The following is a 23,577-nucleotide window of genomic DNA, read 5'->3' as shown; positions in this document are numbered from 1 at the left end:
ACACATCGCTGTGTGTGACAGCGAGAGAGCGACGAAATGAAGCGATCAGGAGCCGGCACTGGCAGCTGCGGTAAGCTGTAACCAGCGTAAACATCGGGTAACCAAGGGAAGACCTTTCCCTGGTTACCCGATGTTTACGCTGGTTACCAGCCTCCGCTCTTGCTGCCAGTGCCGGCTCCTGCACTGTGACATGTGGCTGCAGTATGCATCGGGTAATTAACCCGATGCATACTGTAGCAAGGAGAGCAAGGAGCCAGCGCTAAGCAGTGCGCGCGGCTCCCTGCTCTCTGCACTGTGACATGTAGCTGCAGCACACATCGGGTTAATTAACCCGATGTGTGCTGCAGGAGAGCAAGGAGCCAGCGCTAAGCGCGGCTCCCTGCTCTCTGCACATGTAGCACAGCGACCTTATGATCGCTGCTTCTGCTGTGTTTGACAGCTAAGCAGCGATCATAACAGCGACTTACAAGGTCGCTGTTACGTCACCGAAAATGGTGACGTAACAGCGACGTCGTTGTCGCTGTCGTTTAGTGTGAACCCAGCTTTACAGTTGGGCTCATTGGTCAAGATAGGAAAGCAAGAAAAGACAGTGATAAAGCTACCTGTCTATTGTAACACCATATAACTGAGGTAGTCACCCAAAATTGATATCAATAATGAAATGAGTCTTGTGGATAGTAGGGGGGAGTACAGATTTAATTAACAAGTAAACACACAGGAGCCTGCTTTCAATCTCAGGAGTCTAGTGCCCATCTTCTACGCTGGCCCACACAGCCACCATGCACACACATATTTTATCAGAAGATGTTCTCCTGAGCTTGGCTCTACTTTTTGCTATGAAGAGTTCTTGTAGCCTGGAAGCCGATTAAGCAAAGAGTAATTTGCTGTAATTTCTTTGCAACTGTTCTTTAAATAAGTAAATTATATCATCCATACAGGAGGGATGTAACATGTCATCCGTGACTCCAAATACAGACATTGCCCCAAACTTCTGCTTCTTCTGTTCCAGGTAAACCCCAGATGTCGGCTCCTATACACATCACTATGGAGGATTATTATTCATCTCGTGTTCAATTCTCTCTGAATCTACAGACGTTTTACCCTAAAGATATAAACATCTCCTGGCTCTGGAAAGATACGGCTGGTGAATATCTATTATCACCTAAGGAGACAATCAGTACAAGGGACAATAATGCCACATATGAGGTCTCCAATGTCGTATGGATTCCTGGTGATCAATTCACAGATCCAGAGATGAAAATCATTGTAAAGTGGGAACACGAAAGTCTGAAGACACCGGAGACAAGAACAGTGACCATCAGAGGTAAGATATCTATCTAATCTAGCCTATCGATCTATCTACTATATCGATCTATCTAGCTAATTTATCAATCCATATATCTAATCTAATCTAATCGATCTAATCTATTTATGTAATCTATCGATCTATCTACTCTAGCGATCTATCGAATCTATCGATCTATCTAAAAAATATCAAAAGCGGCACTCCACAGGTAATATATTGAAAAAAGGTGACTTTTCTTCCCCCATAACAGCAGCGTTTCAGTCCCTGTGCCCATTTTGGGGCTGGTGAAGGTGATAGAGGAGGGATCCTCGGGTTACAGGAGATTTCCAGTTTATTTTTTGATTCTAGGCTTACTGTTCTATAAAAATAATATACCCCCTTTGCCTCTCCAGCACTACCTCTCTCTCTGCTATTGCCCCTTTTGTTTCTTTTCAAGGCTGTTTCAGTGATGATATAGTAACAGCATGTGACCACTGCAGTCAATCAGTAGGCTCCGCATTCTTGTGCTGTCTACATTGGTATCACTGCTAATCCCAGTGATTGGCTGCAGCATTAGAATGATGTAGACCTGTCATGGAGTCCTGAAATCAAAGCCAGGAGAGGTGGAGAGCCTACACTGGAAAAGTAAGGGCTAAATTTAGGTATTTTTAGATAGGTTAAAAAGGACCAGCAGGATTTTTCTCTCCCTTCTAAGAGCAACATGAAGGCTGGACAGAGACCCTGATTCTAGAGAGGTATCAGTTACTAGGCTGCTTGCTGCAATTTTAATTGAATCACAGTTTTATCTGATGTGAGACTGTGGAGCTGATATCTGCAGTGCCTCCTCCCGTCCACCAGAGGGGCCTCTGTGCAGGCTGGACAAGAGACTCTGCGTGGTCAGGTACAGGTCAGTGTGTGGACCAGGCCCGCAGAGCGCAGATGTATGGTGAGCTGCTCTCAGCCCGTTTATTGAGAGTGGTAGCTCTGATACAGATTGTGTTCTGAGTGGCATTAGTGCCACGTCAGGAAAGCAGCATTTGCCGCCATACTGAGAAATGTATTCCAGAAGAGATCCCCGGGAGTTGCCAGCATGAAACCCCTTTGCTCAACCGGTTCCTGTGGTGACTCTTTCCGGATGGTTGTTGGCCACCGAAGATACAGATACTTGTTGGAATCTACCGATACCACCTTCCAGCCTGTCATTCCTGTACCGCAGAAGTAGAACCTACATCCTGAGTTCAGGCACCGCGTGAACATTCTTGGTGGGAAGTGTGTACACATCCGTTAGTTTTGGCACCAAACTAGTTTAGATAGGCTGCAGCCATTTTGACAGGAACCGAGCTTGTTCTCTGGTAAAACTGCAATTACTGTTATCATTTGGCCCCGGGTAGCCGCCTGCTGCTGCTGTGGGTACAGGGGAAGGGGAGGTTAGAAGTGTTGTTTGTAAGCCAATGTGCTGACCCATAGACAGGTCCTTCCGTACTCCCAGTGATCCTTCCTCACCGCGCATATACAGTAGCAACTGCGCTCTTGTACTAGGCCGAGAGCCTGTTGGGCAAATTGTCCCGAGATCTCCAAATACATTAGAAAACATCATTGCGGCAGCACAGTGGTCCCGGTCATTCGTGGCCGGGTGTATGTTATACTTGGTCTGTGATAATCGCTACAAAATACTTTGCATTACTTATCCCAATCCAATTTGATCATAAAAACCTAGTTCCCCGAAATTGTCTGGTTTTGTTCCTGATCTGCGACCTGCTGTATTCTCATAGTAACCCCTTCAGTTCACACAGATCCACCAGTTCTCTGAATGCTGAGCCCTGTATAACCCCGCCTGCACCACTGATTGGCAACTTTCTGTGTACACTCTGCATAGGCACAAAGCTGCCTATTAGTGGTGGGGGCATATTTGGACAACATGGCAGCAGGTTTAGTAGTCCTGTAATGATAATCTACTGCTGATAAAACAATGCTTTTCTAAAAACTACAGCCCACAGCCAAGTAAGTGACGCATCACTGGAATCAGTGTTTCTCTTTCTATGTTATTCTGCTCTCAGATCAGGTAGCAAAAATCTGTCAACAATTTCCCTTTAATGGCTGGCATGTAATATGTAACACTCCATTTTTATAGGAAAAGCTGTTGTAACAACGCCAGTGCTGGTAAGAGTTGTTACCTAGTGAGAGCGGATCTGAAAAACACTTGGTGGGAAAAAAGTGGGAGGAATCCGCTCCAACTTAGGCCGCATACAAATAAAACGCTGTAAAGAATGTTTCAGGGAAAAAAATAAAATAAAATTCTAAAATATTTCCAAACCTCTTCCGGAAAAGAAAAACTCCTCCATAAAAAAGTGTTTCCTGAATCACTGTCTCTTTGAAAACTCTTGTTTTTTTTAAACGCCTCAGAAAATATCCTGTATGTAAACACACACTTATATTCACTGTTAGAATTGGTGCGCCTGAGACGTCACATCCCAGATATACTCATTTAGGTAGACAAATTGATTTTAGAAAGATCTCTAACTGGATGTAGCACAAGATTTACCCAATTTCACCAATTACAGAAATAAAACTCTTGTCCTTCATTAGTAACTAGTGATGAGCGGGCACTAACATGCTCAGGTGCTCGTAACTAGTGATGAGCGGGCACTAACATGCTCAGGTGCTCGTAACTAGTGATGAGCGGGCACTAACATGCTCAGGAGCTCGGTACTCGTAACTAGTGATGAGTGGGCACCACCATGCTCTGGTACTCGGTACTCGTAACTAGTGATGAGCGGGCACTACCATGCTCAGGTACTCGGTACTCGTAACTAGTGATGACTGGGCACTACCATGCTCAGGTACTCGGTACTTGTAACTAGTGATGAGCGGGCACTACCATGCTCAGGTGCTCGGTACTCGTAACTAGTGATGAGCGGGCACTAACATGCTCAGGTGCTCGGTACTCGTAACTAGTGATGAGTGGGCACTACCATGCTCAGGTGCTCGGTACTCGTAACTAGTGATGAGCAGGCACTACCATGCTCAGGTGCTCAGTACTCATAACTAGTGATGAGCGGGCACTAACATGCTCAGGTGCTCAGTACTCGTAACTAGTGATGAGCGGGCACTACCATGCTCAGGTGCTCAGTACTCGTAACTAGTGATGAGCGGGCACTACCATGCTCAGGTGCTCTGTACTCGTAACTAGTGATGAGCGGGCACTACCATGCTCAGGTGCTCAGTACTCGTAACTAGTGATGAGCGGGCACTACCATGCTCAGGTGCTCAGTACTTGTAACTAGTGATGAGCGGGCACTACCATGCTCGGGTGCTCAGTACTGGTAACTAGTGATGAGCGGGCACTACCATGCTCGGGTGCTCAGTACTGGTAACTAGTGATGAGCGGGCACTACCATGCTCAGGTGCTCTGTACTGGTAACTAGTGATGAGCGGGCACTAACATGCTCAGGTGCTCGGTACTGGTAACTAGTGATGAGCGGGCACTACCATGCTCAGGTGCTCTGTACTGGTAACTAGTGATGAGCGGGCACTACCATGCTCAGGTGCTCAGTACTCGTAACTAGTGATGAGCGGGCACTACCATGCTCAGGTGCTCGGTACTGGTAACTAGTGATGAGCGGGCACTACCATGCTCAGGTGCTCGGTACTCATAACTAGTGCTGAGCGGGCACTACCATGCTCAGGTGCTCAGTACTTGTAGGTATGAGTATAATGAAAGTGAAGGGGGCACTAACATTTTTCTAGAACATCTTCCCATTTTGCTCTTCATTGCTTTCTCACACTTCATGTCTGAGCTTCTTACACCGAATCCATGGTGTCGTGGGCGGAGGAGGGGACGCCGCACTCTCCCACTGCTCGGGTCCGGCTGCCGCTGATCTGCGGCCGCTGCTGCTCGGTGGCTGGAGTGATGGGCCGGATCCCGGGGACTCGAGCGGCGCTCCTCGCCCGTGAGTGAAAAGGGGTGGTTTGGGTTTTGGGGATATTGTCCGTGACGCCACCCACGGTTGTGGTGATTGTGTGGACACCACCGCTGCTCTGGACGGGGATCCCGGGAGCGGTGACAGGGAGCAGCCTGGATGTTAGTTCTCCCCTCCGTGGGTAGGGGGTTGGTTGTCCTGGGGCCCGGTGAGGGGGTAGGGATTGATGATGGCAGGCGGGTTGCGGGGCCTGGTGAGGTGCAGGGTCGCAGGGGCAGCGCTGTGCCGTACGGCACGGGGGTACTCACACAGCCAATGATGATGACACAGTTCACGGTAAAACAAGCGGCTGTATGGACGGTTCCCACGGACGGCTGCGGTTGTTCCTCCCTGCAGGTTAGTGATGACTGTCTCTCCCTGCACCTAAGTTCAGTGTTGGTAGCGATGGGTTCCCACCGGTAACCCGCTCCCCGGCTTGGATATGGGCCGGAGGAGCCCCTTTTGCCGGCAGGCGCTGGCCCTGGGAAACGGTTGACTTGGCGGTGGCGGAGTCTCCCCTTCTCGGTCGGACTGTTGCCTTCTGTCGGGACTTGGCTGTTTGGAAACCCGGAGGTCCCCTTCACTAACGGATTTGGCAAATTCACGGCGACTCCTAGCCTTGCCGTGATCCGAAAGGCCCCTGCCACTGGTGCTGGCTTCTCTTTGTATGCCGGTCCGGTACCGCCGGGCCACTACCCGTCCACGGTCCTTATGGCAGACTCCAATCGGCCTCCACTGCAGACGGTCACCACCGTCTGCCAACCTTACTGTTCTGTCCGAGCCACACACCCGGACCAACTTCAGGCTCTTTCTCTGTCACTTTCCTCCTCCAAACTCTATCTCTCCTCTTACTTCCCTAGCTTCACTCTGACTGCCTGTGTTTTCCCTCCTCCAGGACTGTGAACTCCTTGGTGGGTGGAGACCAACCGCCTGGCCCACCCCCTGGTGTGGACATCAGCTCCTGGGGAAGGCAACAAGGATTTTGTGTTCTGACTTCGATGTGCCTAACCGGGGTGTAGGGTGTGGTGGTGTTGTTACCTGTGGCCCCTGGCTTGTCCAGGGCGACACACATGGCAAATGGCATCTTCCTCCACATTTTATTTATTTTACTCAGTTACTGTATATAGCGATATTAATTCCATTAATTCCATGTTACAGATCTTCCCTGGCGTCCACACGTCGGAGATATCCGTGTCCCTGAGCTGGAAGATGGAAGAGCGGCCACCCTGACCTGTGATATCTCCAGATATTTCCCTGATCTTCTATCTGTTTTCTGGTTTACAAAGAAGGACGGAAATATCACCGCTCTGCCCAGAGACTCAAAGACAGACAGAAAGTACAAGATGTCAGAGAACGAGAAGAGGCAGAAAGATCACACTTATTCCTGTGAAGCTTCAGTGACTTTTACCCCAATAATAAGTTCAGACGAAGGATCAGAAATCATCTGCAGAGTGGAGCATCCGAGCGAGGAGCATCCCATAGAGCGGAGCACCGGACCCCTGCACATAGGTGAGTGTCCCATAGAGCAGAGCACCGGACCCCTGCACATAGGTGAGTATCCCATAGAGCGGAGCACCGGACCCCTGCACATAGGTGAGTGTCCCATAGAGCGGAGCACCGGACCCCTGCACATAGGTGAGTGTCCCATAGAGCGGAGCACCGGACCCCTGCACATAGGTGAGTGTCCCATAGAGCGGAGCACCGGACCCCTGCACATAGGTGAGTGTCCCATAGAGCAGAGCACCGGACCCCTGCACATAGGTGAGTGTCCCATAGAGCGGAGCACCGGACCCCTGCACATAGGTGAGTGTCCCATAGAGCGGAGCACCGGACCCCTGCACATAGGTGAGTGTCCCATAGAGCAGAGCACCGGACCCCTGCACATAGGTGAGTGTCCCATAGAGCGGAGCACCGGACCCCTGCACATAGGTGAGTGTCCCATAGAGCGGAGCACCGGACACCTGCACATAGGTGAGTGTCCCATAGAGCAGAGCACCGGACCCCTGCACATAGGTGAGTGTCCCATAGAGCGGAGCACCGGACCCCTGCACATAGGTGAGTGTCCCATAGAGCGGAGCACCGGACCCCTGCACATAGGTGAGTGTCCCATAGAGCGGAGCACCGGACCCCTGCACATAGGTGAGTGTCCCATAGAGCGGAGCACCGGACCCCTGCACATAGGTGAGTGTCCCATAGAGCAGAGCACCGGACCCCTGCACATAGGTGAGTGTCCCATAGAGCGGAGCACCGGACCCCTGCACATAGGTGAGTGTCCCATAGAGCGGAGCACCGGACCCCTGCACATAGGTGAGTGTCCCATAGAGCAGAGCACCGGACCCCTGCACATAGGTGAGTGTCCCATAGAGCGGAGCACCGGACCCCTGCACATAGGTGAGTGTCCCATAGAGCGGAGCACCGGACCCCTGCACATAGGTGAGTGTCCCATAGAGCGGAGCACCGGACCCCTGCACATAGGTGAGTGTCCCATAGAGCAGAGCACCGGACCCCTGCACATAGGTGAGTGTCCCATAGAGCGGAGCACCGGACCCCTGCACATAGGTGAGTGTCCCATAGAGCGGAGCACCGGACCCCTGCACATAGGTGAGTGTCCCATAGAGCGGAGCACCGGACCCCTGCACATAGGTGAGTGTCCCATAGAGCGGAGCACCGGACCCCTGCACATAGGTGAGTGTCCCATAGAGCAGAGCACCGGACCCCTGCACATAGGTGAGTGTCCCATAGAGCGGAGCACCGGACCCCTGCACATAGGTGAGTGTCCCATAGAGCGGAGCACCGGACCCCTGCACATAGGTGAGTGTCCCATAGAGCAGAGCACCGGACCCCTGCACATAGGTGAGTGTCCCATAGAGCGGAGCACCGGACCCCTGCACATAGGTGAGTGTCCCATAGAGCGGAGCACCGGACACCTGCACATAGGTGAGTGTCCCATAGAGCAGAGCACCGGACCCCTGCACATACAGTTAGGTCCAGAAATCTTTGGACAGTGACACAATTTTGGCGAGTTGGGCTCTGCATGCCACCACATTGGATTTGAAATGAAACCTCTACAACAGAATTCAAGTGCAGATTGTAACGTTTAATTTGAAGGTTTGAACAAAAATATCTGATAGAAATTGTAGGAATTGTCACATTTCTTTACAAACACTCCACATTTTAGGAGGTCAAAAGTAATTGGACAAATAAACCAAACCCAAACAAAATATTTTTATTTTCAATATTTTGTTGCGAATCCTTTGGAGGCAATCACTGCCTTAAGTCTGGAACCCATGGACATCACCAAACGCTGGGTTTCCTCCTTCTTAATGCTTTGCCAGGCCTTTACAGCCGCAGCCTTCAGGTCTTGCTTGTTTGTAGGTCTTTCCATCTTAAGTCTGGATTTGAGCAAGTGAAATGCATGCTCAATTGGGTTAAGATCTGGTGATTGACTTGGCCATTGCAAAATGTTCCACTTTTTTGCACTCATGAACTCCTGGGTAGCTTTGGCTGTATGCTTGGGGTCATTGTCCATCTGTACTATGAAGCGCCGTCCGATCAACTTTGCGGCATTTGGCTGAATCTGGGCTGAAAGTATATCCCGGTACACTTCAGAATTCATCCGGCTACTCTTGTCTGCTGTTATGTCATCAATAAACACAAGTGACCCAGTGCCATTGAAAGCCATGCATGCCCATGCCATCACGTTGCCTCCACCATGTTTTACAGAGGATGTGGTGTGCCTTGGATCATGTGCCGTTCCCTTTCTTCTCCAAACTTTTTTCTTCCCATCATTCTGGTACAGGTTGATCTTTGTCTCATCTGTCCATAGAATACTTTTCCAGAACTGAGCTGGCTTCATGAGGTGTTTTTCAGCAAATTTAACTCTGGCCTGTCTATTTTTGGAATTGATGAATGGTTTGCATCTAGATGTGAACCCTTTGTATTTACTTTCATGGAGTCTTCCCTTTACTGTTGACTTAGAGACAGATACACCTACTTCACTGAGAGTGTTCTGGACTTCAGTTGATGTTGTGAACGGGTTCTTCTTCACCAAAGAAAGTATGCGGCGATCATCCACCACTGTTGTCATCCGTGGACGCCCAGGCCTTTTTGAGTTCCCAAGCTCACCAGTCAATTCCTTTTTTCTCAGAATGTACCCGACTGTTGATTTTGCTACTCCAAGCATGTCTGCTATCTCTCTGATGGGTTTTTTCTTTTTTTTCAGCCTCAGGATGTTCTGCTTCACCTCAATTGAGAGTTCCTTAGACCGCATGTTGTCTGGTCACAGCAACAGCTTCCAAATGCAAAACCACACACCTGTAATCAACCCCAGACCTTTTAACTACTTCATTGATTACAGGTTAACGAGGGAGACGCCTTCAGAGTTAATTGCAGCCCTTAGAGTCCCTTGTCCAATTACTTTTGGTCCCTTGAAAAAGAGGAGGCTATGCATTACAGAGCTATGATTCCTAAACCCTTTCTCCGATTTGGATGTGAAAACTCTCATATTGCAGCTGGGAGTGTGCACTTTCAGCCCATATTATATATATAATTGTATTTCTGAACATGTTTTTGTAAACAGCTAAAATAACAAAACTTGTGTCACTGTCCAAATATTTCTGGCCCTGACTGTAGGTGAGTGTCCCATAGAGCGGAGCACCGGACCCCTGCACATAGGTGAGTGTCCCATAGAGCAGAGCACCGGACCCCTGCACATAGGTGAGTGTCCCATAAAGCAGAGCACCGGACCCCTGCACATAGGTGAGTGTCCCATAGAGCGGAGCACCGGACCCCTGTACATAGGTGAGTGTCCCATAGAGCAGAGCACCGGACCCCTGCACATAGGGGAGTGTCCCATAGAGCGGAGCACCAGACCCCTGTACATAGGTGAGTGTCCCATAGAGCGGAGCACCGGACCCCTGCACATAGGTGAGCGTCCCATAGAGCAGAGCACCGGACCCCTGCACATAGGTGAGCGGAGCACCGGACCCCTGCACATAGGTGAGCGTCCCATAGAGCGGAGCACCGGACCCCTGCACATAGGTGAGCGTCCCATAGAGCGGAGCACCGGACCCCTGCACATAGGTGAGCGTCCCATAGAGCAGAGCACCGGACCCCTGCACATAGGTGAGTGTCCCATAGAGCGGAGCACCGGACCCCTGCACATAGGTGAGTGTCCCATAGAGCGGAGCACCGGACCCCTGCACATAGGTGAGTGTCCCATAGAGAGAGGGGAGCCAGCACGATCTGAAATTGGCATGCATCATATAAAAAGTGAAAATTCACAGATTTATTCCAACTGTACTACAATAAAAAAAATGAGATTTTTAGCAAATAATTGATCAATTTTTTGAGCCACCCCTGCCAACGTCACGGCAAATCTCAATAGGGGGGTCCTACTCTACATTCTGTATTTCATGTGCCATGCGGCCTCCTAGATAAAGTTAAAAGCAGAACCATAATAGAGCACACATACCTGTAACCTGTATATAACCGCTTCTATGTTGCAAAAAAGGCACTTGTGGATAGAGACCAGCCCAGGTCCCAGCATGTGGAGCAAGCTCTGCACCATACCAGGACTATATCAGAACTGATCCTCCCAGTGCCAAACAGCAACCATTGATAAAGGCGGACCAGATCCAAGATGGTGCTTAATTAGCATTGCCTGTGGAAAGGGGTGAGGTAACTGAGTCTGAACAGCTACCAACAGGAGGAATACAAAGCAAACCAAAATCAGGCGTGCATGGCATGGTGGTGACCGGCCACCAGAATTTGTAGCATAACTACGACAAATCTGGTGTCTGACCAACACCATACCATGCACGCCTGATTTTGGTTTGCAATATATTCCTCCTGTTGGTAGCTGTTCAGACTCAGTTACCTCACCCCTTTCCACAGGCAATGCTAATTAAGCACCATTCTTGGATCTGGTCCGCCTTTATCAATGGTTGCTGTTTGGCACTGGGAGGATCAGTTCTGATATAGTCCTGGTATGGTGCAGAGCTTGCTCCACATGCTGGGACCTGGGCTGGTCTCTATCCACAAGTGCCTTTTTGCAACATAGAAGCGGTTATATATACAGGTTACAGGTATGTGTGCTCTATTATGGTTCTGCTTTTAACTTTATCTAGGAGGCCGCATGGCACATGAAATACAGAATGTAGAGTAGGACCCCCCTATTGAGATTTGCCGTGACGTTGGCAGGGGTGGCTCAAAAAATTGATCAATTATTTGCTAAAAATCTCATTTTTTTATCATAGTACAGTTGGAATAAATTTGTGAATTTTCACTTTTTATTTGATGCATGCCAATTTCAGATCGTGCTGGTTCCCTTTTTTTCTCTTTTTTTTGAGTGTCCCATAGAGCGGAGCACCGGACCCCTGCACATAGGTGAGTGTCCCATAGAGCGGAGCACCGAACTCCTGCACATAGGTGAGTGTCCCATAGAGCGGAGCACCGGACCCCTGCACATAGGTGAGTGTCCCATAGAGCGGAGCACCGGACCCCTGCACATAGGTGAGTGTCCCATAGAGCGGAGCACCGGACCCCTGCACATAGGTGAGTGTCCCATAGAGCGGAGCACCGGACCCCTGCACATAGGTGAGTGTTCTATAGAGCAGAGCACCGGACCCCTGCACATAGGTGAGTGTCCCATAGAGCGGAGCACCGGACCCCTGCACATAGGTGAGTGTTCTATAGAGCAGAGCACCGGACCCCTGCACATAGGTGAGCGTCCCATAGAGCGTAGCACCGGACCCCTGCACATAGGTGAGTGTTCTATAGAGCGGAGCACCGGACCCCTGCACATAGGTGAGTGTCCCATAGAGCGGAGCACCGGACCCCTGCACATAAGTGAGCGTCCCATAGAGCGGAGCACCGGACCCCTGCACATAGGTGAGCGTCCCATAGAGCGTAGCACCGGACCCCTGCACATAGGTGAGTGTTCTATAGAGCGTAGCACCGGACCCCTGCACATAGGTGAGCGTCCCATAGAGCGTAGCACCGGACCCCTGCACATAGGTGAGTGTTCTATAGAGCGGAGCACCGGACCCCTGCACATACTGTAGGTGAGTGTCCCATAGAGCGGAGCACCAGACCCCTGCACATAGGTGAGTGTCCCATAGAGCGGAGCACCGGACTCCTGCACATAGGTGAGTGTCCCATAGAGAGGAGCACCGGACCCCTGCACATAAGTGAGCGTCCCATAGAGCGGAGCACCGGACCCCTGCACATAGGTGAGCGTCCCATAGAGCGTAGCACCGGACCCCTGCACATAGGTGAGTGTTCTATAGAGCGGAGCACTGTACCGCTGCACATAAGTGAGCGTCCCATAGAGCAGAGCACCGGACGCCTGTGTGGCGCCCTGGACAAGCCAGGTCGTCACAGGTACTGCAACAACACACCCCACACCCCGAGATAGGCACATCAGTTACACATAAATCCTTGTTGCCTCCCTCCAGGGGCTGATGTCCACACCAGGTGGGGTGGAGCCAGGCGGTTGGCCCCACCCACCAAGGAGTTCACAGTCCTGGAGGCAGGAAAGGAAGGGAGAAGAGTGAGAAATCAGTTAGGGAGAGTGAAGTTGAAGGAGTGAAGTGGCAAGTGAGGAGCAGACTGACCGTGTCCGGGTACATACAGCAAGGTTGGTAGACGGTGGTGGCCGTCTGCAGGAGTGGCCTATCGACGCGGAACCGTAGGGCCGGGGCTGGGCGGTGGGCCCCCGGTACCGAACCGGGGAGCGAAGAGAAGCCAGCACAAACCGGCAGGGCCTGCGGACCCTGACCAGGTAGGAGTTAAACTGGTTAAATCCGTTAGCGACGGGAACCTCCGGGGTTTCCTAGCAACCAAGACCCGATTGAAGGCAACCGTCCAAACCGAACAGGGAGAGGCAGCTACCGCCAGAGCTAGAGCTCCCAGGGCCAGAGCCTGCGGGCAAAAGGGGCTCCTCCGGCACACATCCAAGCTGGGGAGCGGGTTACCGGTGGGAAGCCATCGGGACCGAAGATACACAACAGGTGCAGAGAAAGGCAGCCACCACCAACCTACCAGGAGTAACCACAGCAGCCGGCTGCGGAACCCGTCCATCCAGCCGTTTGTTTTACCGGAGACTCTGTATTCATCATTGGCTGAATGAGTACCACCGTGCCTCTGGCACCGCGCTGCCCCCGCGACTCTGCACCTCACCTACCCTGCATTCCTCCCCCCTCCTTACCGGGCCCCGGGACCACCAACCCCTACCCACGGAGAGGAAAACATCCCAGCTGCTCTCTAACAACGCTCCCGGGAACCCCGTCACCAGCAGTGGTGGTGCCACAACCTCACCACAACCCGTGGGTGGCGTCACGAACCAAATTCCCAAACCAGACCAACCCCTTTCACTCACGGGCGAGGAGTGCCACTCGAGTCCCCGGATCCGGCCCACCACTCGAGCCACTGAGCAGCAGCAGCAGCCGGACGCGAGCGCGGTCGAGCAACGCACCCCCCGCCCGCGACAACTTGGCGTCACAAACAGGATCTTACTGTTCTGCCGGCTGGCAGAAGTGCGCCTTGTGTCCCGCCGGTGGTGTCCGGCCGAAAAATTTCAGAAGCCACCATCTTGGGCGCGAAGATTTCCCGCTCGAGCGTCTTCTCGAGCAGTGGAGACGCGAAAGCCGAAGCTCCACCCTTGAAGAGGAGGTGCTGAAAAAAGACTAAGGGGGGACTGATGGCGTCCGGCCGCATGTAAACCGCGGCTATAAAAGCAAGGACGCCAGGACTCTGCGGCCATATTTGGTTCCTGGAAGGTACCGCTGCCAACATGTCCGCCCCGTCCAACTGCGCAGAGACGGAGCCGGTGCCCGGAACAGCTGCATGGCTTAGGGCCTGAACTGCGGGGATCTGCCGGCGCTACCAGAATCAGATCTGCCTTCTGATGGAGCAGTGGACCGCGGAGGTGGAGGAGGTAGCTGCGGTCGCCCGGGTGTACGGGATGGAGGCTATGATGGAGGAGCTGGTGAGTGACCCACGCCCCTGTGTCCCTGAGGGACCGGCCGCTGCGGCTGAGGGACCCGGTCTGCCCCTGGCCCCCATACTGCCTCCGTCTTCCCTGCCTGCGCACCCCGCCGCTGCTGGTCCGTCTGGCTTGCGGCCCCCTGTAGCGGAAGCAGAAAGAGTGGCGAGCCCGGAGACTGCGGCAGCTGGCGGCAACCCGCCTGGCGCAGGAACGGACGATAGTGACTCCGGGCCTGACACCGAACCTGTCTCGGAGGACGAAGAAGTCGTCGCCTTGTATGACATGGAGGCCACTTACATCCCACGGAGCGGAAACAATGGATACCGGGCGGCCCTTCCCCGTCGCACCTGCTATGCGCTGGAGGGGCTGGTACACGTGTTTTTCCACCCGGGGCCGGGTGAAGAGGATGAAAGTGAGCAGTGACGGCAGCGGTCTCCCGTTGCAAGTTGTCCCCATTGGGACCATCAGCACCGTTATCTGAGTAAATAATTAAATCAACCGAACTGTAACCAGATTGTCAACCGTGATTTAACCGGCCGTTGCCGGCAACTAGTCCTCGTAGGGACCTTTTGCAACCATGCGTAAGGAACTGCTTACGGACAAGCCCGAGAACTTGCAGGGCAACCACAAACTTGTGGCATGTAAATATTTGGCTTAATTCCGTTGCCGCCTCCGGAGAGGCAGATTGGAAGAAGGGCCCGCAGTGGAGTAGGCTGGGGCCCGGCCACCACCTGGACCGGTGGCCATCCTCCGGGGGTCAGGGGTTCCCCATGGACATGGGTTTCCTGAAGTGACCGTAGGGTATGAAATACCGTACCTGTACCTGCTCGGGCAGCTTGGTTCTGGACTGGAGTCAAGGGGTGCTGCCCACTTCTTAGGGGCAGCATCAGGGCCAGTTGTTTGGGTGGGAGAGAGCGGAAGCCGTGTGTTGTTAATAAAAATGTACAGTTAGTAACGTTAAAGAAAGTGCCTCCCGTTAAGGGAAGTTTCATGAAAAAATGCTTATGTTTGAATGTTTACCTGTTTTCTATTTTTTCTACAGTTAACAAAAATAAAACCGGTGATGGACGGGCAGCCCGCGGACGATCTGCATTTAACTAAGGGGGAATGTGGCACCCTGGACAAGCCAGGTCGTCACAGGTACTGCAACAACACACCCCACATCCCGAGATAGGCACATCAGTCACACACAAATCCTTGTTGCCTCCCCCTAGGGGCTGATGTCCACACCAGGTGGGGTGGAGCTAGGCGGTTGGCCCCACCCACCAAGGAGTTCACAGTCCTGGAGGCAGGAAAGGAAGGGAGAAGAGTGAGAGATCAGTTAGGGAAAGTGAAGTTGAAGGAGTGAAGTGGCAAGTGAGGAGCAGACTGACCGTGTCCGGGTACGTGGCCCGGGCACATACAGCAAGGTTGGCAGACAGTGGTGGCCGTCTGCAGGAGTGGCCTATCGACGCGGAACCGTAGGGCTGGGGCTGGGCGGTGGCCCACCGGTACCGAACCGGGGAGCGAAGAGAAGCCAGCACAAACCGGCAGGGCCTGCGGACCCCGACCAGGCTAGGGGTCGCCGTTAAACTGGTTAAATCCATTAGCGACGGGAACCTCCGGGGTTTCCTAGCAATCAAGACCCGATTGAAGGCAACCGTCCAAACCGAACAGGGAGAGGCAGCTACCGCCAGAGCTAGAGCTCCCAGGGCCAGAGCCTGCGGGCAAAAGGGGCTCCTCCGGCACACATCCAAGCTGGGGAGCGGGTTACCGATGGGAAGCCATCGGGACCGAAGATACACAACAGGTGCAGGGAAAGGCAGCCACCACCAACCTACCGGGAGTAACCACAGCAGCCGGCTGCGGGACCCGTCCATCCAGCCGTTTGTTTTACCGGAGACTCTGTATTCATCATTGGCTGAGTGATTACCGCTTCTGGCACCGCGCTGCCCCCGTGACCCTGCACCTTACCTACCCTGCATTCCTCCCTCCACCTTACCAGGCCCCGGGACCACCAACCCCTACCCACGGAGGGGAAAACATCCCAGCTGCTCCCTAACAATGTTCCCGGGAACCCTGTCACCAGCAGAGCAGCGGTGGTGCCACAACCTCACCACGACCCGTGGGTGGCGTCACAAACCAAATTCCCAACCCCTTTCACTCACGGGCGAGGAGCGCCGCTCGAGTCCCCGGATCCGGCCCACCGCTCGAGCCACCGAGCAGCAGCAGCAGCCGGACCCGAGCCGCGAGCGCGGTTGAGCAACGCACCCCCCGCCCGCAACACCTGCACTTAGGTGAGCGTCCCATAGAGTGGAGCACCGGACCCCTGCACATAGGTGAGCGTCCCATAGAGCGGAGCACCGGACCCCTGCACATAGGCGAGTGTCCCATAGAGCGGAGCACCGGACCTCTGTATATCGGCGAGTGTCCCCGGACTTACACAGGGATTTTAGTATTTTTTTTATTTAAGAGCAAAAGACAAATTATCTTGCATTTGTAATGAATCTAGTTGATCTGATCTCTGGACTCGAGTCTGTGCCGCTGCTCCTGCTGCCAATATAGCACAATGAAAAATGTTGAGCTGCTACTAGAAGCCATGAAGGACAATATATCGATAGTAGTCAGCAGTAGCTAACTGGATGGATATTAGAGCGATCGAGAGTTTTTCTTTGGAATCTTGCTGCCATGTTCCTCACCAGAAGAAGGGAATGAGTGCGCACTGCAGCCATCATGGCGCCGTCTATGGAGGCGCTGGGGACCTTCAAGTACCTGGAGCTGAAGAAGCTGGCCAAGGCGGCAGGACTGAAGGCGATCCTGAAGGCCGACCAACTACTCCAAACCTTGAAGACACACTTTTATCCAGCTATTGTTGCAAAGAAGAGTAACAGTGACTGATGGTACCACTACCCTAACTGATGACACACAAGGCAGCCTGGATGAAGCCGAGCAGGTTTCTATAAACCATGTTACTCAGAGATGGGGTTGGGGTAAGAAGGGAACCAAAGCCGATTCTAGTCCAGAGATGAAAAATGAAACAAAACCCATTCAGGGAGCTGTCGTTGAAAATGATCCTGAGGAAACCTCTAGTCTTGATTCTAGAAGTGCGGTGCCCAGCAAAATGAACGAAGAAGAGACCCGTGAGAGTAAATGTACCGCCCCGCACTCGGCTGCAGCTGAGCCGCTCGGATCCGGGCTTGTGTGTCGGTGGCTCGAGAGTCTCCGGACCGGGGGTCACGTCGCTCTGCAAGGAGGCTGGCGCTTTGAAAGGGGTTTTTAGATTTAAAGTTCGTGACGCCACCCACGGGTTGTGGTGAATGTAGGCACCACCGCTGCTGTTTACTAGGCACGCCGGGGGAGATGTTGGTGCAGCTTTGGGTGTTAACCCCTCCGTGGGCACGGGTGATGGCCCCGGGACCCGATGGGTATGGTGTGGTGGTGCTTGGCGGTGCGCAGCCCAAGGGCCCGGTGGTACTCACTCTGACAAACACACGGGAGTCTCTGGTAAACCAAATGGATGATGGTCGGTGCCCGCAGCCGGCTGCTTCGGTCCCCAAACGGGTTGATGGTGTCCGCCTTTCTCCTGCACCTTTTTGTAGAAATGGACAGCCGCACTTCAGCGATGGGAGTCCCGCTCCCCGGCGTGTATGTCGGGAGAGCCCGTTTGCCCCAAGGCGCTGGCCTGTTGGATCTCTTGGCCCTTGGCGGTGGCCGTTATCCGGAATCGGTGGGCTGTTGCCTTCTTTCGGGAATTTGGGTGGGAAAGGACCGAAAGTCCAGACCTCAATCAGTTAATTAACGGGGTCCGGTAGATTCGGGACCTCGTTTCAGGGTCTGAGTACCCCCACTTGTGCTCCGGTTTCCAGTCGGGTCCCCGGTTCGGTACCGGCGGGCCACTACCCTGTCCCGGCTACCTACGGTTCCACCAGGCTGTCCTCCTGCAGACGGCCACCACCGTCTGCCTCCTAGCCAAAGTGCCCGGGCTCCTACCCAGGACACTTACAGATTTACTCCTCACAACTGCTCTCCTACTCTACCACTTTCAACTCCTCTCACTTCCTTCTCCTAAACTCATCTGCTTTTGGGTTTTCCTGCCTCTGGGCATGTGAACTCCTCGGAGGGCGTGGCCAACCGCCTGGCTCCACCCCACTGGTGTGAACATGAAACCCAGACGGAGGTGACTAGGGTTTTGTAGGCTGGCTGATGTCACCTTATTTGGGGATGGGTGTTGTGCAAGGGCCTAACTGTGACCACCTGGCTAGTCCAGGGCATCACACTCCCCCTTGGTTGAATGCAGACCGTCCGCGGGCTGCCCGACCACCACCGGTTTATTTTGTAACTGAAAAAGATAAAAATAGAAAACAAATACATGTATAATAACAGTATTTACGTCAGAAAACTGTAGGAATCATCCCTTACGGAAGGCAGGTTACTTAAATGCTGCAAATATAATAACATTTTTATTAACGGGAACGGGACCAGGTCCTTCCGCTTGCCCACCCAAGCAAACCTGCACCTTGATGCTGCCTCTAAGAAAACTAGGTCAGCACCCTCTTTCCCCAGTCCAGGAAACAGGCCCAGATATGGGTATTGCCCACAACGGGCCGGGTACAAAGTTCCATACCCGGCAGTCTCTCAGAGGCCCCACGTCCAGGGGACCCCTGTCAACGGTTGCATTGGTGACGGGACCTCTGCCGACTCTGCCGCAGGCCCTTCCTCCAACCAGCCTCTCCGGAGACTGTAGGACGGGATAGGAGGGTTCAAGGGGCTATTTACAAGGCCCAAAAGTTATTGGGTGGCCTGCAAGTTCTCGGCCTTGTCTATTTAAATGGGGTAAAACATTTTTAAAGTCCCAACAGGGACGGGTAGGATGGTCCCAACGGGGACTTCAACATGGTAGCCGGGATACGCTACCTCTCTTTAACATTCTTCAAACTCCTCTTCAACCACAACCTCGGGAATGTACGGTGGGGGAGGGGACTGGGGCCGCCTAGGAACGTTGCGGCTTTCCCTTCTCTTCACACAGAGGGCAAACCAGCCCCTCTCCCCGCAGTGACAGGTGTAGGTTACCAGGTCACCAGGTAGCAGGTCCTGCAGTCTGGGTGGCACCCATCGGGAGTTGGGAGTTGACGTCCCGACGGGAAACAAAGATTTCGGCCTCCAGGCCCGGCTCGAAGATGAACCCCCATCCACGCTGGGGGTCAAACCGGCGGACCTGGCCTTCGTAGGTCTGGCCTTGCACTCGGTAGGTGGCACTCCTGAGATTTTCTTTTTCCCAGATGGTGCGGGTCAACAGCTCTGCCTTCTGCCGTTCCTGGGCTGCAATTTCCCGGCCCAGCTGGCTCGGCCGCCGCTCCCAGTACGGAGCATCCGCCTGCTCCCGCTGCGCTAGGGTTGGGCCCCGCCGGAGCTCCCCCGTACCAGCCACGACCGGTACCTTCGAAACTGGGGAGTCCTGCAGTGACGTGACCTGTGGTGCTGCTCTGCAGCGGCAACCCTGCACTACCTCAGCCGAGGCCTGGGGTTCGGGAGCGACGGGCCTTCCTCCGGGCAGCTTCCACTCCCTCCATGGCCAGGCAGACTGCCGGGGCCGGGACTTCTCTGTGTGCGGTCACTTCCGGGACCGGCGGGCTCACCTCACAGATGGGCACCTTCCGGGGAACCTTCCACGGCAACGGGACCGGTGCGGGATGAACGAAGGGCCATCCACGGGCGGCGTCTATAGGCCTGTCCTCATGGGCAGGTGGGATGGACTCCGCTGCCGGTGTCGGGGGCAGCGGACCGATCGGCGGGGCAGCGGCAACCGGTACGGACGGCGGGGGAAGCAGTAGGGTGAGCGGGAGCAGATCGGGTCCCTCAGCCGCAACGGTCATTCCCTCGGGGACATAGGGGCGTGGGTCGCCTACCCGCTCCTCCAAAACTGCCTCCACCTGGTGTATCCGCACGGCCACAGCCCCTTCCTCCATCTCGGCCACCCACCGTTCCATTAGGAGACATACTTGGGCCTATAGACGGCTACACATCTGCGTCGTCTGGGCTTCCACCCACGCCGCTGTTCCAGGCGTGGGCTCCGGGATTTCGGGCTTGCCGGACGGGTCAGACATGCTGCACGGTGGATGTCCAGGAACCAGACGGGTGGCAGAGTCCTGGAGTTCCTGCCCTTTATCCCTTCGGTCACATGGGATGGGATCTTCACCTGCCCCCCCCTTGGTCTTTTCACAGCACACCTTCTGCACGGCTCCTTTTGCAGCCGCGCGCTCTCCGACACTCTGTTCCCAGGGGGCGGGGCTTCGCTTTCGCGCAATTTCGGCGGGGAAGATGGCTTAGTCGGGAAATTTCACGCCACAATATGGCGGCAAGATGGCGGACTTCGCGATTTTTGCAACAATTCACCGCTGACTTCAAGGCGCACTTCCACCGGTAAGTGGACTGGTTCAATCCTGTTCGTGACACCAGAAGAGTCGATGTGTACCGCCGAGCCGCTCGGATCCGGGCTCGTGTGCCGGTGGCTCGAGCGTCTCCGGACCGGGGGTCACGTCGCTCTGCAAGGGGGCTGGCTCTTTGAAGGGGGTTTTCAGATTTAAAGTTTGTGATACCACCCACAGGTTGTGGTGAATGTAGGCACCACTGCTGCTGTTTACTAGGCACCCCGGGGAAGATGTTGGTGCATCTTTGGGTGTTAAGCCCTCCGTGGGCAGGGGTGATGGCCCCGGGACTCGATGGGTATGGTGTGGTGGTGCTTGGCGGTGCGCAGCCCAAGGGCCCAGTGGTACTCACTCTGACAAACACACGGCAGTCTTTGGTAAACCAAATGGATGATGGTCGGTGCCCGCAGCCGGCTGCTTCAGTCCCCAAACGGGTTGATTGTGTCCGCCTTTCTCCTGCACCTTTTTGTAGAAATGGACAGCCGCGCTTCAGCAATGGGAGTCCCGCTCCCCGGCGTGTATGTCGGGAGAGCCCGTTTGCCCGCAGGTGCTGGCCTGTTGGATCTCTTGGCCCTTGGCGGTGGCAGTTATCCGGAATCGGTGGGCTGTTGCCTTCTTTCGGGAATTTGGGTGGGAAAGGACCGAAAGTCCAGACCTCAATCAGTTAATTAACGGGGTTCGATAGATTCAGGACCTCATTTCAGGGTCCGAGTACCCCCCACTTGTGCTCCGGTTTCCAGTCGGTTCCCCGGTTCTGTACCGGCGGGCCACTACTCTGTCCCAGCTCCCTACGGTTCCACCAGGCTGTCTTCCCGGCTCCTGCAGACGGCCACCACCGTCTGCCTCCTAGCCAAAGTGCCCAGGCTCCTACCCAGGACACCGACAGATTTACTCCTCACAACTGCTCTCCTACTCTACCACTTTCAACTCCTCTCACTTCCTCCTCCTAAACTCATCTGCTTTTGGGTTTTCCTGCCTCTGGGCATGTGAACTCCTCGGAGCGCGTGGCCAACAGCCAGGCTCCGCCCCCTGGTGTGAACAGCAAACCCAGAGGGAGGTGACTAGGGTTTTGTAGGTTGCCTGATGTCACCTTATTTGGGGATGGGTGTTGTGCAAGGGGCTAACTGTGACCACCTGGCTAGTCCAGGGCGTCACATAAACACCCTTCTAAGAAGTCTATAAGGAGATAACTAAAAGGAACCGTTCTTCTGGTAGGAAACTTGGCAGCAAGATTATAAAGAGACTCTGGATCAGAACCCTAAACTTCCAGTTTTAGGATATTCGAGAGATCGGTAGCTGACTCAATAGTGTACACATCAGTCCCCAGGTCAGGAGGATGGCAGCCGAGTTTTGGGCGTTGCAGCCGGTAACCCCCACCTGGTCTATTACTCAATACCTGCCCGGTGCTCAGTAATGTCACGGATAGGGAAATGTCTTTAAGTTCAACATTACAACAAATCCTTCATGGACAGAAGAAATGACAAATATAGCATCCATTTCTATCTCTCGTTGCATTGACTTTCATGTGGTTAAAATGAATCCAATGCAGCAGTCAGCCGAGGTCACCGGGAGCGAAATACCACTAATATACATCACTGACGGGTAACACGTCCTATGTGATCATATCAGGTCTACAGACATTATATCAGCCTCAGCGGCTCCTGGAATGTTTCATACATTTATGTTATAAAAGTGAAGATTAGTCTGATAATTTCACCTTATTCTGTTTTAGATGAAAAAAAGCCAAGCTATATGCAAAGCATGAAAGACAGCATTGCTCAAAACAAAATTGTAAAGACTGTTATTAGGTAAGTTTTTATTACTCATGGTGCACTAAATAACGATGGTGTGCTCAGTGTTATCACTTTCATAAAATTATTATTGCTACCACCTTCACTAAGCAATGTAAAGTCCATTTCCCCCTCATCCCCAGTGATTTTTGCAGCTTCAGTATTCCCTGGTATATACAGTGACTGTTCTCCCATTACTGTGTCCTCAGTATTCCCCGGTATATACAGTGACTGTTCTCCCATTACTATGTCCTCAGTATTCCCCGGTATATACAGTGACTGTTCTCCCATTACTATGTCCTCAGTATTCCCCGGTATATACAGTGACTGTTCTCCCATTACTATGTCCTCAGTATTCTCCGGTATATACAGTATCTGTTCTCACATTACTATGTCCTCAGTATTCCCCGGTATATACAGCGACTGTTCTCCCATTACTATGTCCTCAGTATTCCCCGGTATATACAGCGACTGTTCTCCCATTACTATGTCCTCAGTATTCCCCGGTATATACAGTGACTGTTCTCCCATTACTATGTCCTCAGTATTCCCCGGTATATACAGCGACTGTTCTCCCATTACTATGTCCTCAGTATTTCCCGGTATATACAGTGACTGTTCTCCCATTACTATGTCCTCAGTATTCCCCGGTATATACAGTGACTGTTCTCCCATTACTATGTCCTCAGTATTCCCCGGTATATACAGTGACTATTCTCCCATTACTTTGTCCTCAGTATTCCCCGGTATATACAGTGACTGTTCTTCCATTACTATGTCCTCGGTATTCCCCGGTATAGACAGTGACTGTTCTCCCATTACTATATCCTCAGTATTCCCCGGTATATACAGTGACTGTTCTCTCATTACTATGTCCTCAGTATTCCCCGGTATATACAGTGACTGTTCTCCCATTACTATGTCCTCAGTATTCCCCGGTATATACAGTGACTGTTCTCCCATTACTATGTCCTCGGTATCCCCCGGTATATACAGTGACTGTTCTCCCATTACTATGTCCTCGGTATTCCCCAGTATATACAGTGACTATTCTCCCATTACTTTGTCCTCAGTATTCCCCGGTATATACAGTGACTGTTCTTCCATTACTATGTCCTCGGTATTCCCCGGTATAGACAGTGACTGTTCT

General features: G+C 53.0%; 1 protein-coding gene across 1 annotated transcript in view; it reads left to right on the top strand.

Annotated features, from left to right (window-relative positions):
• LOC142246482 (uncharacterized) overlaps positions 1-23,577 on the top strand; it is a 54,452-nt gene that overhangs the window by 22,919 nt on the left and 7,956 nt on the right. The window contains exons 6-8 of the mRNA XM_075319544.1: positions 1,010-1,324; positions 6,403-6,753; positions 22,370-22,445. Of these exons, the coding sequence (XP_075175659.1) occupies positions 1,010-1,324; positions 6,403-6,753; positions 22,370-22,445 (742 nt within the window). The remainder of the gene's footprint in view (positions 1-1,009; positions 1,325-6,402; positions 6,754-22,369; positions 22,446-23,577) is intronic.

Source organism: Anomaloglossus baeobatrachus, chromosome 7, assembly GCF_048569485.1.
Source record: "Anomaloglossus baeobatrachus isolate aAnoBae1 chromosome 7, aAnoBae1.hap1, whole genome shotgun sequence".
Lineage (NCBI taxonomy): Eukaryota > Metazoa > Chordata > Amphibia > Anura > Aromobatidae > Anomaloglossus > Anomaloglossus baeobatrachus.
The sequence above is the reverse complement of the archived record's forward strand: the minus strand, read 5'-3'. Positions and strand labels throughout refer to the sequence as shown.